Below are 16,501 nucleotides of genomic sequence, written 5' to 3'. Positions count from 1 at the left end.
ATGGGGACTCTATACTGGTCAGTAAGCACCGTCTTTTAAATGAGATGTTAAACCGAAGTCCTGACTCTCTGTGGTCATTAAAAATCCCAGGATGTCCTCTGAAAAAGAGCAGGGGTTTGCCCACTGGCCTCCTAACCATCCCCATAACATAATTGGTGGATGAGGAGATTCCCCCCAAAAATGTGTCAAGCGTTTTGAGTGTCCAGAAAAGCGCTATATAAATGTAAGGAATTATTATTATTAATTATTATTATTATTAGTCATATCGACTGAACATAAATTATGAAACTACTGAAAGTGACAGGCTTCTAGACCCTTCTATCTACTTCAGTGCAGTTCAGGCAAAACTGTTATGACATCAGTGGTTAATACAATAGAAAGGCAAACAGACTGACAACAGAAAGGGAAGTTTATTTTGGTTGTGAATTGCGTCATTCCATTTAATAAACCTTCGATACATTCATATACAAGACATACCACTGAAGTCTCAAAGGAGAAATATATAAGCTGGCTTGAAATGCCAATAACATTTAAGGTTTAAGCCTCTAGTTTAATTAAAATGAGCATGAAATTTCCCAAAAATCAGAGGATAAACTGCTGAAACAATGAGAAATTGTGAATATAGACTTGATCGTAACAGTGATTGATTTAGCATTAGCATGCCATTTCATAATACAGAAAAAAAACACTACTTATAAAGATACTTAGACAAAAAAGACAATATATATTAGAGAATGTTGAAGAAAGACTGCAGATAGTACTTCATCGCGCACGATTGTGCATTTTGGTATAGATTACAAAACCACCAGATCTAAATAACCCTCTATTTGTGCTGTTAAAATCTGCCATTATATGATCTTAATTGAAACTCTCTGCTAAACAAACATAGATAATACTGATTTATAGCTATAATCTATCATATGTTTATAATTATTTAATTTCCTATATAGTTTGTATAACACAAGGTAGGAGTTCAGTTGATAACCTCTTCCATTTTTTCATCATCGGATGCGATAATCAAAGCTGTAAGTATTAAAGAATCAGCAAATGAAGGGTTTATCAAAAGCACTCAAAGCACATCAAGCAGATCTGTATTGAAACCCACAGGACAGAGTTTGAACAGAAAGAGACGTGTGATTGGGTGTAAATGAGTGCTCTCATAATCAGAATAAATAGTCATATTCATTGCTGACACATACATTCATCACGACACAGTGCTCTCTGATTGCTTGGTGAGATTGGTGATCCTAGCTACAAATAAACCATAGTAAAAAATAAAAACAAACCTCACAATATCAATGGAAAACACAATAAAAAGGATTGGTTAAACAACCTTCAAGATATCTGCGTTTCTTATATGTGGTAATGATACACAACGTGTAAAAAACTTGCAATAGGACCACCTTTACATTAGCGGCACTTCATCAGACCTGCATATCTTTAGCATAAAACATATATATTTACAAGGATAACCGTATTATGTAGAGTCTCACACTGTTTGTCAACATGTATAACTTGCTTATAGATTTGGTTAATCATTCATTCATTCTCTTTTCGGCTTAGTCCCTTTATTAATCAGGGGTCACCACAGTGGAATCAACCGCCAACTTATCCAGCATATGTTTTATGCAGTGGATGCCCTTCCAGCTGCAACCCAACACTGGGAAACACCCATACACTCTTACATTCACACTCATACACTACGGAGAATTTAGTTTACTCAATTCACCTATAGCGCATGTCTTTGGAGGGAAACCAGAACTGGAGGAACCTTACTCGGGGAGAACATGCCAACTGACCCAGCCAGGGCTCGAACCAGCGACCTTCTTGCTGTGAGGCGATTATGCTACCCACTGCGCCACCATGATGCCCTTTGGTTAATCAGCTTTTTTTTTAGATCACATATTTTTATGTTTATTTTACTGTTTCTATTCTCTTCTAGAAGCCTGTTGACTGTCTAGTTTTTGAAGCCTCTCCCTCACAAATACACAATGGGCTCTGATTGGTCAGCTGGCCTAGTGTGTTCTGATTTACTAGCTGTCCAAGGGGACATTTGAAGAAAATGCCACACCTAGGGTAGGCTTTATGCAAATTTTAGGGTTAATGATGTCATATTGGGTTTATGACATCATTAACCCTAAAATTTACATAAAGGAAGAATCTTGCTGTTGTCCCTACCTGCCTTTTCTTCTATATTCTGCATAAGTAAATACACCGTAAAAAAAGATCACTTAAAAAGAAAGTAAGCACACCCCAGCAGGCGCACAACATCATAAGATGTAGACTTAGGTCATGACGTCAGGTGACCAAAATCCAAGGTCTAGCCAGCAACTAAGGACAACGTTATTTTGACGTTCAATAACGACGTCAAATTACGTTGATATTTGGTTGATCTGAGGTTGTATTGGAAAGTGACTAAAATCCAACGTCTGATAGATGTCATAGTGGTAACGTCCACTCAACGTCAAAGCTAAACATGATTAGACGTTGATATTAGGTTGGACATTGAAGTCAGCCTGATTTTGGGTTCTGACATCAACCTGATTTTCATTTCCAAGCAACGTTATGTCCCCATGACGTTGGGGTACAACGTCAATATGACGTCATGTTGACATCCTGTGCCTGCAGGGACTGCTTTAGAGCAATGAATTGACTTAAAAAAAATGAGTAAACTCATTGCCTTAAAATTATTATGTAAATGAACAACATGTAGAATTATAAAAATTAAGTCAACGTAACAGTTCCAAATTACAATGGGAGTACTCACTTCTAGGGCAACGGATTTACTCACGTTTAATAGTGTATCTCCCTTTGAGCATCGTAAATTTGCAGTCTGTTGTTTATGCTCAAACTGCAATAATAGACACCATTTATTGATTTTTTAGGCTTTGTCCCTTTATTCATTAGGGGTTGCCACAGCGGAATGAACCGCCTACTTATCCAGCATATGTTTTACACAGCGGATGCCCTTCCAGCTACAACCCAGTATTGGGAAACATCCATATACATTTACTCACACACATACACTACGGCCAATTCAGTTTATTCAATTCACCTATAGCACATGTCTTTGGACTGTGGGGGAAACCCACATTTAATGTGCAAATGTCTAATGTAAATAAGTCTGGATGCAGTGCCTCTAGCGTAAAACGATCCCTAAAAAAACTCTGCTGCTTTTTTAAGTTGATGAGCACACACATACGACAACAATAAATATTTTACACCCATAACTGTTGTGATGAATTTGAGTTAGAAGTTGAGCGTCTCTGACATCATCTTCCACCAGTCCATGAGCTCCTCCTTCTCCTCCTCCTTCCTCTCCTCCAGAGACTCCAACTCAAAGTCCAGCTGACAGAAAAGCAGAGTCATGAGAGAAAGATCTAATGAGAAGTAGAATAGAAAGCTAAAATGAGGGTCTGTGTTTACCCGTGTGGAGGGGCTGTGGGGAACGGCCACTTTCTTGACCACAGTCAGGTATCCTGGAGCAGATGCAGACACTTTGTAGTTTCCAGGAGCCAACAAGCGCCAGTAATCACCATCTTTAGCTGAAGAAAAAAATTGTTTTAAGTTAAAATTCCAAAAGTGGCCACATGAGGGCAGACTTACACATTACATTTTCAACAGAAAAGCCTGTTTTAAATGTGTATTCTTTTACAATGTTAAAAAAGTCTTTCATACTACCTAATTCTATTAAATGTATACATATATATACAGTTGAAGTGAGAATTATTAGCCCCCCTAAATTATTAGCCGCCCTGTTTATTTTTCCCCCCAATTTCTGTTTAACAGCGAGAAGATTTTTTCAACACATTTCTAAATACAATAGTTTTATTAAACTCATTTCTATGACTGATTTATTTTATCTTTGCCATGATGACAGTAAATAATAATTGACTAGATAATTTTTATGACACTTTTATACAGCTTAAAGTGACATTTAAAGGCTTAACTATGTTAATTAAGTTAACTAGGCAGGTTAGGGTAATTAAGCAAGTTAATGTATAATGAAAGTTTGTTAGACAATCGAAAAAATATATAGTTTAAAGGGGCGAATAATTTTGACCTTAAATAGTTTTTAAAAAATGTAAAACTGCTTTTATTCTAGCTGAAATAAAACAAATAAGACTTTCTATTGAAGAAAAAATATTATCAGACATACTGTGAACATTTCCTTGCTCTGTTAAACATCATTTGGTAAATATAAAAAAAAATAATAATTCAAAGGGGGGCTAATAATTCTGACTTCAACTATAACAAATTCTCAAAAAAATGAATGTGTGAAAGTGTTTCAATTAAATATTTAGAATATTTATGTACAGTATTTATTTATTTATACAAGATTAATAAATAAATAAATACTATACAATTTATATACACTCACCGGCCACTATTTTAGGTACATCTGTCCAACTGCTCATTAAGGCAGATTTCTTATCAGCCAGTCACATGGCAGCAACTCAATGCATTTAGGCATGTAGACATGGTCAAGACAATCTGCTGCAGTTCAAACCGAGCATCAGAATAGGGAAGAAAACTGATTAAAGTGACTTTGAACAGAGTATTTCAGAAACTGCTGATCTACTCGGATTTTCACGCACACACCATCTCTAGGGTTTACAGAGAATGGTCCGAAAAAGAGAAAATATTCAGTGAGCGGCAGTTCTGTACGCGCTAATGCCTTGTTGATGCCAGAGGTCAGAGGAGAATGACTAGACTGGTTCTAGCTGATAAACAGCCACCGTGAGTCAAATAACTACTCGGTACAACCGAGGTATGCAGAAGAGCATTTCTGAACGCACAACACATCCAACCTTGAGGCAGATAGGCTACAGCAGCAGAAAACCACACTAGGTGCCACTCCTGTCAGCTAAGAACAGGAAACTGAGGCTACAATTCGCACAGGCTCACCTGGATCTATCCTGCCTTGTATCAACGGTTCAGGCTGGTGGTGTAAATGTGTGGGGGATATTTTCTTGGCACACTTTGGGCCCATTAGTACCAGTTGAGCATCGTGTCAACACCACAGCCTACACCACACCACAGAGTATTGTTGCTGACCATATCCATCCCTTTATGACCACAGGGTCCAGCAGGATCATCTCAACACGAATCATCTCAGACTGGTTTCTTGAACATGACAATGAATTCACTGTACTCAAATGGCCTCCACAGTCACCAGATCTCAATCCAATAGAGCACCTTTGGGATGTGATGGAATGGGAGATTCACATCATGGATGTGCCGCCGACAAATCTGCAGCAACTGCGTGATGCTATCATGCCAATATGGAGCAAAACCTCTGAGGAATATTTCCAGTTCCTTGTTGAATCTATGCCACGAAGGATTAAGGCAGTTCTGAAGGCAAAAGGGGATCCAACCCGTACTAAGAAGGCATACCTAATAAAGTGGCCATTGAGTGTATATATTATATACTGTACACGTTTTACCACTAATGTAGTTCTAATAAATGAATGCAGATCATTATACATATAGAGGTGTATAGTATCAGATTAATAAACAAGAGAATAACATTATTTATTATGCAAATGTATTTTTATATAACTACTTCAATTTTGGCCCAAAAATAAGCTCTACAGAAAACATTAATATTTAGATGACTGATTATTTAATTCACTTAAAAAATAGTGTTATAAAATAAATAATTAATAGCGTTTCAAGTTTGTAAAATAGTGTTCATGAATTACAAACGACAGTAATAACAATTACATATTGTCATATATATGACATGTAAAGGGAGTATATATACACATAAACACAAATAAATACACATAATAAATGGCATAATCATAAATACTCTGAGATGATGGTAGTGCCGCTGTGTTTGTGTGTGTACCTGTGGTGATGTCGTGGTCGATTCCCTCAACAGAAACAGAGGCGTTTGAGATGGGGTTTCCCTGCAGATCACGAACGAATCCTGATACTCCTCTGTGAACCTGTGAAGGACATCAGGGATCAAACTGGATCAAAATCAGGCAGCCCGTCTAATCCTGACTCCTGCGTCTGAGCTTCACAAAAAACAAAACATCTCTTCTCCTGTCAGCATTTTCAAGCAAACACTCAACTCTAACAGTTCCTGTACCTGCTCTATGTAGTTGACCAGTGAGTTGCGGTTCTGGTCCCAGTACTGCTTAAGTGAGTCCTCGGGTGGAAACTTGTCACAGCTGAGCTCCAAAGTGATCTCAAAACAGTTACTGCTCAGATAGTTGAAGTCCTGCATACCTGACAGATGGAGAAAGAGAAAGAGAGATTGAGGATTGGTAACTCTACAACTTACATGCCCTCCATGATTAAAGCTATAGTGTGCTCTACTAATATTGACATCCTTGGTGAATATGAGCAAGTTTCAAGCTGTGTCTGTGATGTCAGCAGTTTTGGAGACCTTCCAACCCACAGACCCAACAAACTTCTGCGGTCCCCTAATGGAGCTAGAATCGTCTCAATAGCTCAATAGTAAATCACACAAAAACACAATGTACACGGTAAAAATGTTTCACACTAACGGTTTGTGTTGGGACAACATGAAGGAAATTAACTTATTATTTGTTATCAATTTTATAAACTGAACATTAAACAATTAAGTTGACCGAAAACAAATTCAAAAAGTCAAATTCACATGCATGCAGAGGCGTAGTGGACATTTTAAAAGTGTGTGTGTGTTTGGGGAGGGGGGGCTGGGGGGGGGGGGGGGGGGGGGTGGGGGGGGGGGGGGGGGCAGATGAATGAGATCAGTTTAAGTTTATATAATTATTAATCACCTGCTTCTAAATGGTATGTCTCTAAAACAGGGTTTCCGCGGGGTCTTAAACCGTCGAAAATTTAAAAATCCAAATTTTAGGCCTTGAAAAGTCTTAAGTTCGCTGTTCTAGGTCTTAAATATTTTTGCACAGGTCTTATTTTTTCGATGTCCATGTAATGCTACATCTGATGCTCATTTAAATTCTTTTTTGTTGATGTTGCTTGGTTTTCGTGGTGTTGTAGTTCTTTATTTCACTAGTCCACATGTAATTTGCGGTATTACATCTACAAATGAGACCAACATGCAATATAGCCAATCAGCTTTTTGTCATTGAACTCAGTACACGCGGTGAATGTGTCGTCATCGCTGTGTTTGCGGAGGTTCGCGTTGGGTGCACGCGACATGATTTCGGCTAGCGTAGCTCATAAATTTTTTTTGAGACTCGGGTGAACAGTTCGCACGGAGCTGCGTTTGATTTGAGTTGAATATGAAACACTTTGAAGAGATTTTGTCTAAAACTGTTATGACTGTACAGACACCTTTATGATCAGTCCATGCGTGATCATAGGAAGAACCAGATGACCAATCATTCTTGGCTAGAAATTGCATCAGCCGTAAGTAAGGAGGAAAGTTTTTGTAAAAGTTTGGAAAAACCTGAGGGATAAGTTTGTTAAAACAAAAAAAGAGGCCATGCAAAAGTGGAGACCCAGGTGGTTTTTATATTAGAGAATCTGTTTTCCACCATTCGGTTTTACACTGATGTATATACAGTATTACATGTATAAAAGCCTCGTCCATTTCGTGAGGTGTGCGATGTGGCGCCAGGCGACAGTATAAATCAGCCTGAAGATGTTTGTTTGTTTTTTGTAGTTCAATGGTGCATCTAACCTGTCTTTAGTACTGTTCAATTTGAATACATTTATTTTACCACTAATATTGTGATACAGGTCTTAATATTAAAATATTAGATATAGGTGTAATATAGTTATATAGGTCTCTCCCATTCCCCCCTGTATAACTGTGTACAAAAGGTTGTAATTGTGCACTCTTGTGCAGGTCACTCGTACCCTTTAAGTAATCAGATTCAAGTTCACTGTTCATCCAACCATAAACGGCAGAGAGCAATTTAATCAAGGTGCTTCACAACTTTTGCCCAATCTGACTTAATTTAGAATAAAAATGAAGCGTTGTATGCATGCTTGGAAAAAGCAAGTGCATCACACAGCGTGCACATCGCTCCATATTTCGCTATGCATGCTGTCTCCATTTGAAATGATGAACTTGATCATGCAAATCTGTGATATGTGAACGTCATGAATCCCATTCTCTATTCGCCATGCTGGATAGAGGATTAAATGCTTAATTTCAATTCTAAATGTTTCATCCATCTGAATTTGGCTACATGTGTGTACATTATGTTTTTAATTGAATTATTATTGAGACTAATCTAGCTCCATATAGCGTGCTTCTAACAGTGTTTTGGGAAAGACAGACACACATCCTCTTCCTGGCTCATTTATAACAGTTTTTCTAATAATTGCCCTGACGGTGGATATGGGTGTTGATTTTGGTGTCTTTGCTGTTTTCTTAAAACCACTTCCCCTTTTATGAAGCTCAACAAACTTTTGCCACAAATAGATCAAAAATAAACACCTAAAAACAAGCTTTAAATCGAGAGCCGTGACTCCTTGCAACACTGATTTTTTGTGAAGTGAAACAATCAGTCTGTGTAGGAAATTGAACATTATTTACAATATTACAAAAGGGGTGGTCCACTACCATAGGATATTTTAAACTTTAGTTGATGTGTAATGTAGCTGTGTGAACATAAACAGCATCTCTGAATGTAATACACTCAAAGATCAATGCAAAGGGAGATATTGGCTTTTACAGAGTTAGCTTAGCAAAGCCTACAGTGAACAAAGTTTGGAGACTACAAAAAAAATACATCCAGGCTAGTGAGATCACAAACGCTTTAGATTACGTGCATTCACCACGCGCATACACCCCGTGCAGCAACGGGCTGTGGCCATAGGAGCTGTAATGTTATTGCAGAGAAAGCTAAGATGCCGTCCAAACACTGCTATTTCTGCAGAGCTTCTTCTGTTTCTGTATTTAGGCTTCCAAAGGACACGACAAAAAGAGAGAAGTGCTTACAGTTTAATTTTAATTATGTTCCAGAGAATTATGAAAAGATATAGCTCTAGCATTTGACAAAGGAGAACTTCCAGAATCTCTACCAGTTCAGTGCTGGATTCGGTGAAAAACTCCGCAAAGAAGGAGCAGCTCCAACCGTAATAGAAGAAGCTCTGGATTGTGAGCCACAACCTGTATTTTTATTTGTTAAAATTGATCAATTAGTCGGCAACAATAGCCTAGTGGTTAGTGAGTTGACACATAGCACCAAGGTGCTCATGGCGACTCAAGTTCGATTCCCAGCTCAAGGTCCTTTGCTGATCCTTCCCCTACCGCTGCTCTCAACACTTTTTCTGTGTGTAAAATCTCCACTGTCCTATTCCAATAAAGGTGAAAACCCCTAAAATTTATAATAATTAAAAAAAATGGATTAATTACATATCCAGTTTCTAGAGTTAACGGTATGCAGTAGCAAGGATGTAAGAACGGGAAATGCTGTTTGGCACCTTTAACAATTTAGCTACAAATTTATATTTATCCGTCAAACCCCTGTAAAAACACAATCTTCAGCAGCACTGCAGTGTCTCTCTATGAGGCACACAAAACATATGTGAACGTTTCATATAACTTACACATGCTTATTCAAAATATATATGAACAACAATTGTCAGATTTTATTTTAGAGAGCAGGCGTGAGGTTCAGCTGTGTGCTCTTTATTTTCTGTCTGATTAAGGCTCAATCTGATACAGCTAACAGCTACTGTTTACACAGTGCAAAAGCAAGTGCTTTTAGGGCCGTGACGTGGAGCCGATCCGCGAATCACAGCACATTATGTTAGCTGACCAATCAGAACCTCTTGAGGGCGGGCTTTTGGAGAAACTAGGAAATAAGACAGTTGTTTTTGTGTTAGCTGAGTAGCTGTATATAATCAAAATAAGATATATGAAAAAATAACATGACTTTTTACAAATGAAACATGAACACACATCGCATTGCATCTTATAAACACAACCAAGTCTTAAAAATACACTCTGAACCACCCTTTAATAGCTTAAATCCACAGCCTGCGCAAACAGTTCTTGGTGCATGCCAAAGTGTAGTAAGTGCAAGCTTCTGGTCGCTTGATGGTGTAGTATGTGCGAGTACGCACTAAGATGCCAGTTCATTAAACAGAATGGAGTCATGCCTGCAAGCTTAATTTATAGCAGTTCCTGTATCTTGGACAATCACAGGTAAGAAAAACTTGTATCCTCACTCTCTTGTCACCTCAAGTCTGAGTGTGCACTCACAGATACAGTCCGCCATCATTATACATGTGCACTCACTGAAAATCTGTGGATGATAATGTTATAAACAATGTTCAATTTCTTGCACAGATCAATCAATTTGCTTCATAAGAACTCAGTGTATCATCAGGAGCCATGCACATTGTTTTGGAGTTGTTTGTGTGTTTATTTTAATCTCGAAAATGGGTCACCATTGACTTGCATTATAAGAATCGCTATGGACCACAGATCTTCTTTAATCAAAAAATTCATCTATATCTATATAAATTTTCCCTTTAACTTTATTTCTGTTAAAGGAAACAGGAAGTAAGAGTTGAAGCCTGTTCCTTTTCACCCAGGTGTACTAAAATTAAAAATAACAATGGCAAAGTACTTAAAATATTATGATTAAATTAATTCATAAAGGTGTTTTATTTTATTTTATTATTATTATTATTATTATTATTAGGGTGATAGGGTGGCTCAGTGGTTAGCACTGTCGTCTCACAGCAAGAAGGTCGCTGGTTCGAGTCCCGGCTTATTCAGTTGTCATTTCTGTGTGGAGTTTGCATGTTCTCCCTGTGTTCGCATGGGTTTCCTCCGTGTTTATCCGGGTATAGGTGAATTGAATAAACTGTATTAGTGTGTATGGATGCTTCCCAGTATTGGGTTGCAGCTGGAAGAGCATCCACTGTCTAAGACATATTCTGGATTAGTTGGCGGTTCATTCCCCTGTGGCAACCCCTGATAAATAAAGAGACTAAGCCGAAGGAAAATGAATGAATGAAGAATTATTATTTTTACAAATCTGATGTTGGTAATTGTTCTCAATCAGAGCAGAATGGTTAGAATCAGAGCAAACGCTTATACAATATAGACATTTTACACTCCATTGTTTGCTCATATTTAATCACAGGTGCCAATATTAGTAGAGGAAACTGTGTGTGGACAACTGAACACACATTCATATGGGCTTCCTGCACATTTAATTTCAAATCCATCTGCATTAATCCCCCTTTCGCTGCTATAAGAGCTTCCAGGAAAGCGTTCGGCTGAATGTCGGAGTGTGGCTGTGGGGATTTGAGGTCAAGAACTCATGCATGCAGATGCTGTTCAGATTTATCTCAGTTATGTTCAGGCCCTCCCCACAATTCTCTACATGCTTTCCACAAATTAATTCCCCATTTTTCATCACATTTTTCTGCCTTACCATGTTTCCCAATTGACAAAACAACGCTAGAAAACCATGTGTAACTGGGTGACGTGCTAATGTAAGATTCACCTTTTTTTTTTTTTTCACCATAAACAGAATTTAATCTCATTCTCAATCCATTTACATTCATTTATTTAGTTTTTATCCAAAGCAATTAAAATGAGATACATAGGCTCTTGATGAATGCCTATGTTTTAATTTAGATGTTTCACCAGAATATGCTCCGTTGTAGGATTTAGTCAGCCAACAGCAATGTAAACCTCCACATTTTTTTGGTGTTTATTTGTTTAATAAGGGTTTTGTGAACAAATTTGTTGCGAAAAAATTAAAGAGTTTTAGAGTGTAAAGGGTTTTTAAAGTGTATCACTTTTATAAGGAGTTTAAACAGTTGCATGACAACAGTCTAGAGAATCTAACCAGATTCTCAATGGTAAAAATGTTTTAATTTTATTAATTAATGTCTCCAGAAACACTTTGATTGACGTTCTCACTTTGTACATGTTATACGAGGGGAAAATTCCACCAATTGGTGACGATCTCTACCTCATTAGCATATGGCTGTAGAGTTGTTTTTGAATCTGCCACTATGCTGATACACAGGCATTTATAGCTCTGCCCTGAATTTGAATTTAAAATGACCAAAAGTCATCAAAATGAAACAATTTGAATCAAACCCTAAAATGAGCAGTTTTAAAGAGTCATAAAACATTATTTGTGGGATATTTTGATATCTTGGTTTCATAAATTGGCACACAAGGCTTTTTTGCACATATATTCATTTAGAACTCATAATTTTTATATTACAACATATGTTCAATTCAATTCTGGTTAATTAAATATGTAAACATTCACAAGTCACAGAACTATTTTACCTTTCAGATTTCAGACTTTCTTGTACTAAGATTTTCCTTTGTTTTTTTCGGTAGCAATTTTAAAAGATTACATAATAAATCTCTTTTTTTCTCTTCATAATAAATCTTTCCTTTAACAAAAGCAAAAGCAGATGAAAGAAGCTGGAGGGGGTTTCACTTGAATTCAGTTTCATAGTATACATCATATCCTCACAAAGAAGTAAGTCACCTTGTGTGTCAGCATCAGTGGTTGCTCATTATTTTTACCATAAATTTGACATCATACAGTACACTGCAAAAAAAGATTTACTTAATTTTTTTGTCGTTTCTAGTCCAAATATCTAAAAATTATTACAAATTATGTATTTTCTAGACAAGCAAAACATATTGTCTTGTTTTAAGAAATAATATGCCAATTTTAAGTAAGTTTTTCCTTAAAACAAGCAAAATAATCTGCCAATGGGATACGCAAAATAATTTCATGTCAAAGGGTAAAACAAGATTATTTTGCTTGCCCAACTGGCAGATAATTTTGCTTGTTTTAAGGAATAGCTCACTTAATATTGCCGTATTATTTTTGAAAACCTGACAAAACGTTTTGCTTGTCTAGAAAATGCTTCTTGAAATAAGAATTGTTGGATATTTGGACTAGAAAGAAGACAAAAAATCTAAGTAAGAAAAGCATTTTCTGCAGTGTACACACTTGGTTCACTAACACTGCAGGGATTTATCTATTTTAGGCATTAAAACTTGGTACAGAATCACAAGACATTTTTCGATACTTGATAGTATCGAGCAACTTAGTGTGTGCCTAAAAAGTATCAAACTTGATACACACCCCTAACTATTCAAGATTCTGCTTAACTTGTAGGTCACTGATCAACGTAAAATGACTTTCGCAGATGACAATATAATCTCTCTGGTCTCACGGTTCGGTTCAGTTGCGATTATCATGCCTATGATTTGGTTCAATTCGATATGCATCACGGTGCATTGAAGATGCTTTCCATAAACAGTTTTATATTTTCTTCACAGCACAACAGTTCTTGTATTAAAATGTATAAGTATATTTATATTTATATACTATTTGTAATACAATTTTGTCCTTAACACAAACACGAGCATTTATAGCAAATAAACAAATATAAATATCCCGCTCGCTCTCTGAGCCTTGTCTTGGTTACGCTCTCATCAGAAAGAGTTGAGATTGGCGCTGGCGCTCTTCAAAGATGAGTGACACTGATAAACGGCAGCGGCGATCACAGCTAATCCATGATAGACACGGTGGAGAAAACTCTGCAGACACGCGCTCGTGTCTGTATCCAGAAGTATCGCTGTAACAGCCGAGAGTAGAGGAAAAGTCACACCCAGCAGGTCAAATGGGCCACAGTGAGAGAGAGAAATAGCGTTTACTTTTATTCTCTCAATCGCAGTGAAATCGGGGCTTCTGCTGTGTCAGTGAAAGACTGTCCAGCAAACACACATGCAGTGAAATTGTGCACAGTTTCTGCGTTTTTAAGTAGTAGGAGTGTTGTAAATACTCGCGCTCGCCTCCCTCGCCATAGTAAGTTACCGCGACATAGCGCATATGAGATAAATGACGTCAGTACATAATAACCGATTATGATTATTACTGAACCGATACCGTATTGTCCGCGTCTGCATCGCAGTGCACAGAAGAAACAATTAATTTTGACATCCCTACTCTATACTGATTGTCAGACTTATAGCAGATGAAGCTGTTTGGTACCTCCAGGCACACTATACCAGGCTCCTCCGTTGGTGATGCCCTCTTTGAAGCTGGAGTCATCATCATTCTTGCGGCAAGGTGGCCGGTTTGCGTCAGACATCACTGGGTTATAGATGGAGTAAGCCTTAGCCAAAGACTTAAAGACAAGATCATCTGGACTGGCACTGTATTCATGAGTAGAGCCTGACGGACAAACAGAAAGAAGACACTTTTTTATTCTTTCTTCACATGAAGGATAAGGTCTAAATGAATCTCTTTTGGTTGTAAAAGATTCTTAAAATGGGTCAAATAGTGTTTAATGAATCAAAAAGGTGTTTAAAAGAGTTTCTGGGTAAATATTACATACATTATCATTAATTATCAATAATAATAATAATAATTTCAAGGTAATTTAAGAATAATAATAAAAAATGCTTGTATTATTCGAAATTTAAATCGTATTATATATTTTATATTTATGTATAAAATTAAATTTAGAGTTAAATATTATGATGTTGCGTTATGTTGTATTATATTATATATATAATTATATTATATTATATTATATTATATTATATTATATTATATTATATTATATTATATTATATTATATTATATTATATTATATTATATTATATTATATTATATCATATTATATTATATTATATTATATTACTCACCACTGCGTGTCTCATCATATGGGTAGTTTGCCACCACATCTCCCCCATGCAGATTGGCTGACAGGACAAAGGGAATGTCCATAATCCAGTGAATGACAGCCTTAGTTTCTGGAGCCAGCTGAAACACACACACACAGGTCAAATAATTCTTTTTAACAGGACCAAAACCCACTGATGCTTAAGATGTGTAACAGCATGTGTAATGCCATGCATCTGACAAACATCTGAGGTGTCTCACCTTGGTGTTTTCATCCACAGCTTTCTTCATGTTCTTCAGGAGGTGGTTGTTTGCTCCTCCTTCTCTCTCGTTCATGTAGACGATCCGGTCGAGATCTGGAAAGTTGCGGTTCAGGTCAATCCCCTGAGCGTTGCTGCGGCCCACAAACCAGTCCTTCATCTCACCAGGCTGCACATATTTATTTTAAAAAATGTATTACTACCAAAATAATCATAATTAAAAAAAATAATAATAATAAACATTTTCATACCTTTTCATGACACATTAGTATGGGCAATATCTTCATTCATTCATACATTTATTCATTCATTCATTCATTCATTTATTCATTCATTCATTCTCCTTTGGCTTAGTCTATATTTTAGAGGTCACCACAGTGGAATTAACCGCCAACTGTTCCAGCTTATGTTTTATACAGAGGATGCCCTTCCAGCTGCAACCCAGTACTGGAAAACACCCATACACTCCCGCATTCACACACACTCATACACTACGACCAATTTAGTTCATCCAATGGGCAATATCTTTACATTTGCAATATAAATATATAAATTACTTTTCAGTAATAAAATTCGATTTATCATAATAATAATGATAATACCTTAAATTGTTTTGTGCAATAAGTCATTACAGTGTGCAACAGCTTTACAAAGATAACCTTTACGGACATACTTTCACTTTAAATTCACTTCATAACACCAGTAGTGTTTGAAATAACTCATTAATGTGACTAGACATGATTCAATACCACAGAATGAAGAAGACCCTTACAAAAATAACTGCAGTAAACTGAAATAAAACTGCAGCACATCAGCAGTATATAAAAGTATAACTGCAGTCAAATTAAGTACCACTGCAAAATTGCAATACAATGAAGTATAAACACAGTTCAAATACAGCACAATAAAGTTCAACAGCAGTATAAGTTGCAGTAAACTGGAGTAAAAACATGTAAACTCCGTGTTTACTGCACTTGTGCTGCTGTAGTCTAATATGCCAATGGTGTGGTAAGAACTGTACTGCACTATTGTTCCAAGGGGTTTGTTCTTCAACATCTTCCAAGAATACTTTGTACTTTTTTCAGGGATGTTTTTTGAATTCAAGTAATTTTCCAATTAAAGTTTATTTGCAAAAACAAAAAATACAAAATAACTGCAGTGAACTGAACAGTACAACAGCAGTAGCTTATATACAAGGATAACTGTGGTATATTCAATGCAACTACAAAACTGTAGTATAATGAGGTGTAAATACAGTTTAACTACAACACAATAAAGTTTAACAGCAGTAAAATCTGCAGTACAACTGAAGGAACATTATATAATCTGAGAGGGACAATATAGTGATATGTTATATAATTTATTGCACTTTGGTACATACGTATTAAAAGTCCACTTTAGTGTTATTGTGTAGTGCAGTATTTAAGATGTATTTCTGTAGTTAGTTACACTTCTGAAAAGTGCAATACAATATATTGTGGTATACTTTAGCAATAGAACTCAAGTACTGAAACCTTATTTGGAAACCATTGTCCACCGAGAAGGAAAAGTAGTAGTTGTTCTGCAGTTGTATTGTAGAAGTACTTGAGTTCAGTGGCGTAGTCAGGGCTATACGCACGTATACTCCGAATG

The 16,501-nt window shown here is 36.6% G+C and overlaps 1 protein-coding gene across 1 annotated transcript in view; it reads right to left on the bottom strand.

The window, feature by feature from the left end:
- Positions 1 to 391: 391 nt before the first annotated feature.
- cpe (carboxypeptidase E) overlaps positions 392 to 16,501 on the bottom strand; it is a 49,317-nt gene continuing 33,207 nt past the window's right edge. The window contains exons 3-9 of the mRNA XM_056460332.1: positions 14,871 to 15,038; positions 14,633 to 14,750; positions 13,974 to 14,156; positions 6,101 to 6,240; positions 5,855 to 5,954; positions 3,427 to 3,545; positions 392 to 3,348 (exon numbers count right to left, since the gene is read on the bottom strand). Of these exons, the coding sequence (XP_056316307.1) occupies positions 3,250 to 3,348; positions 3,427 to 3,545; positions 5,855 to 5,954; positions 6,101 to 6,240; positions 13,974 to 14,156; positions 14,633 to 14,750; positions 14,871 to 15,038 (927 nt within the window). The 3' untranslated portion in view covers positions 392 to 3,249. The remainder of the gene's footprint in view (positions 3,349 to 3,426; positions 3,546 to 5,854; positions 5,955 to 6,100; positions 6,241 to 13,973; positions 14,157 to 14,632; positions 14,751 to 14,870; positions 15,039 to 16,501) is intronic.

The sequence above is a fragment of the Danio aesculapii genome, chromosome 1 (genome assembly GCF_903798145.1).
Source record: "Danio aesculapii chromosome 1, fDanAes4.1, whole genome shotgun sequence".
Lineage (NCBI taxonomy): Eukaryota > Metazoa > Chordata > Actinopteri > Cypriniformes > Danionidae > Danio > Danio aesculapii.
The sequence above is the reverse complement of the archived record's forward strand: the minus strand, read 5'-3'. Positions and strand labels throughout refer to the sequence as shown.